The 1,944-nt window shown below is 59.8% G+C and overlaps 1 protein-coding gene across 1 annotated transcript in view; it reads right to left on the minus strand.

Moving 5' to 3' along the window:
* Positions 1-1,241, minus strand: part of LOC104406008 (tumor necrosis factor ligand superfamily member 10-like) — a gene marked incomplete at its 5' end in the record, with an annotated part of 1,625 nt that extends 384 nt beyond the window's left edge. The window contains 4 exons of the mRNA XM_010014871.1: positions 1-68; positions 322-429; positions 787-823; positions 1,095-1,241. The exon at positions 1-68 is cut by the window's left edge and continues 384 nt beyond it. Of these exons, the coding sequence (XP_010013173.1) occupies positions 1-68; positions 322-429; positions 787-823; positions 1,095-1,241 (360 nt within the window). The remainder of the gene's footprint in view (positions 69-321; positions 430-786; positions 824-1,094) is intronic.
* Between the last annotated feature and the right edge of the window lie 703 nt (positions 1,242-1,944).

The raw sequence follows: 1,944 nt of genomic DNA on the forward strand, positions 1-1,944 counted from the left end.
GCTGTCCTCCCAGCGCGTGATGGCGTGGCGGCACGACTGTGAGAGGTTCCCGAAGCGCCGGGAGTTCCCTGTGGAGAAGGAAGGGTCACTAAGGGCAGTGAGATGCTCTGGGGAGCACCCACTGGGGTCAGGAGGAAGGGAGGGGGTGGCTCTAACTCTTTCCAACACTCATCCAGCTTGGAGGGGTGGAGAAGGGGGTCTTGGACCAGACAGAAGACACCTCCCCCATCCTCCCGTCCTGGTCCCCTGCCCCTTGGGTGAGATCTTTCCCCCATTCCCATCTCAGAACCCGCCGGTGCCGAGTGGGGCTCTCCAGCTCACCATCCTGGGCCAGGCTCTGTGGGCGCAGGGTGAGATGTGCCGAGGGTTTGCCACTGGTTTTGGGAGGAACCTGCCCCTCCGAGGTGTTGAAGTAGCTCCTCCGGGCCTCTGCAAGGAAAGGGACACAAGTTGTAGAGGACAGGGAGCGTGGGGACATCCAGCCTCGTGCCAACAGAGCAGGTCCTTCCTGAGCAAGCAGGGAAATGTCCCACTGACCCATTGGGGAGGAAGGTTATTTGGGGGTGGAAATGTCTAGTCAATCATTAGCCAGCATGTCTGTGCTGCCCCTGGTTCCCTGGGCTCCAGACAGATGTACGTGGCTGCCCCCATGACGTGTGTCCTTCATCCTCCCAGTGGGACTGTTCCTGTCTCACAGCACCGTGCCCGGCAACCCGGCCCCAGCAAGGAGGTCGTCAATGCTTTGCCCCACCTGCTCCCCACAGTGCTGGGCCAGGAGGGACTCACCCTTCACTGCACTCCTGTGGATCACGTTCTCCATCACCTGGACCAACAGAGAAGAGAAACAGACCCACAGTTAAAGGTGAGACAGGTGCTCCCCATGTTCCAGACCCCCTTTTCACTTCCAAGCCTCCAGGACTTTGTCTTTTGTGCTGTCTCTGGGCTCCACCAGCTCCTCACTGGTGTCCATCCCACTCCTTCACCTCCTTTTTCAACCATCCTTGCCAGCACCTTCTGCCACCCCTCTGGTGAGGAAACTGAGGCATTGGCTCCCACCCTCCCCTGGTCATCAAAGCTGGCAGGCCTGGACTCACCGTGGCCACATAGGCTTTGATGGTGTTGGCCAGCTTGAGGCAGGACTGGTTGCTGATGAGCCCCTCCAGGCTGGAGCCCTCCTGCTGCTGGTTGATGACCTGCAGGCACCGCAGCTCCTCCATGTTCCCCGGCGCCTGGGCTTTGAGCTGGAACAGAAACACCCCGACATCTCCACATCAACCCAAGCCATACCACAGGTGGGGAACAGCCCAGAGCTGCCCTGATCCTGGAGCTGGCGTTCCGCTGGGATGCAGCCACAGGCTGTGTCTCCTGCAATGGGATGGAGGTAGGTGGTAGGAGACTGGGTGGTTCTGTCAAAAAGCCGGGGTTTGTGACTAGTATGGGTTAAATCTCATCTTGTCCTCCCATGATCCCTGGCAGAAGCCGGTCTTGCTCTTCCCAGCTCTTCGGGAAATGCAACAGCCCATTTCATTGAGTTCCAGGTCCAAGCGCGGGGAGGAGGTGAGCACCAGGTAAAGAAAAGGGACCCAAATTCCCTTCACTTCTTCCTCTCCTGCCCTGGGGGAATGAGGCTTCTGAAGCAGTAAAGCCCAGCCTGAGGTGCTCGCAGCTCCGGGGGAAGTGCCCAGCATGGTCTGTGCTCCTCGTGCTTCCCGCTGCGGAGCCACACCAGGGTTGCAAAACAAGCTCCAGGCAGCTCCATCTGTCCAGCTGCAGCTGCAGATGGGACCCCATGCACTCAGTGCTGCGTCAGCAATCTCAGACCCTTTCTAGCCTGTGCTGGCCTCTGGCTTGGGCTGGGAACCTTCCCTCCACGTGATGGGGGCTGCTGCACATAAGCAGCCCCTTCCGAGGCTGTCCCAGGGCTGCCCCAGCTCTTCTCCAGCC

This window comes from Nestor notabilis, unplaced genomic scaffold (genome assembly GCF_000696875.1).
Source record: "Nestor notabilis isolate BGI_N333 unplaced genomic scaffold, ASM69687v1 scaffold16905, whole genome shotgun sequence".
In the NCBI taxonomy this organism is placed as follows: Eukaryota; Metazoa; Chordata; class Aves; order Psittaciformes; family Psittacidae; genus Nestor; species Nestor notabilis.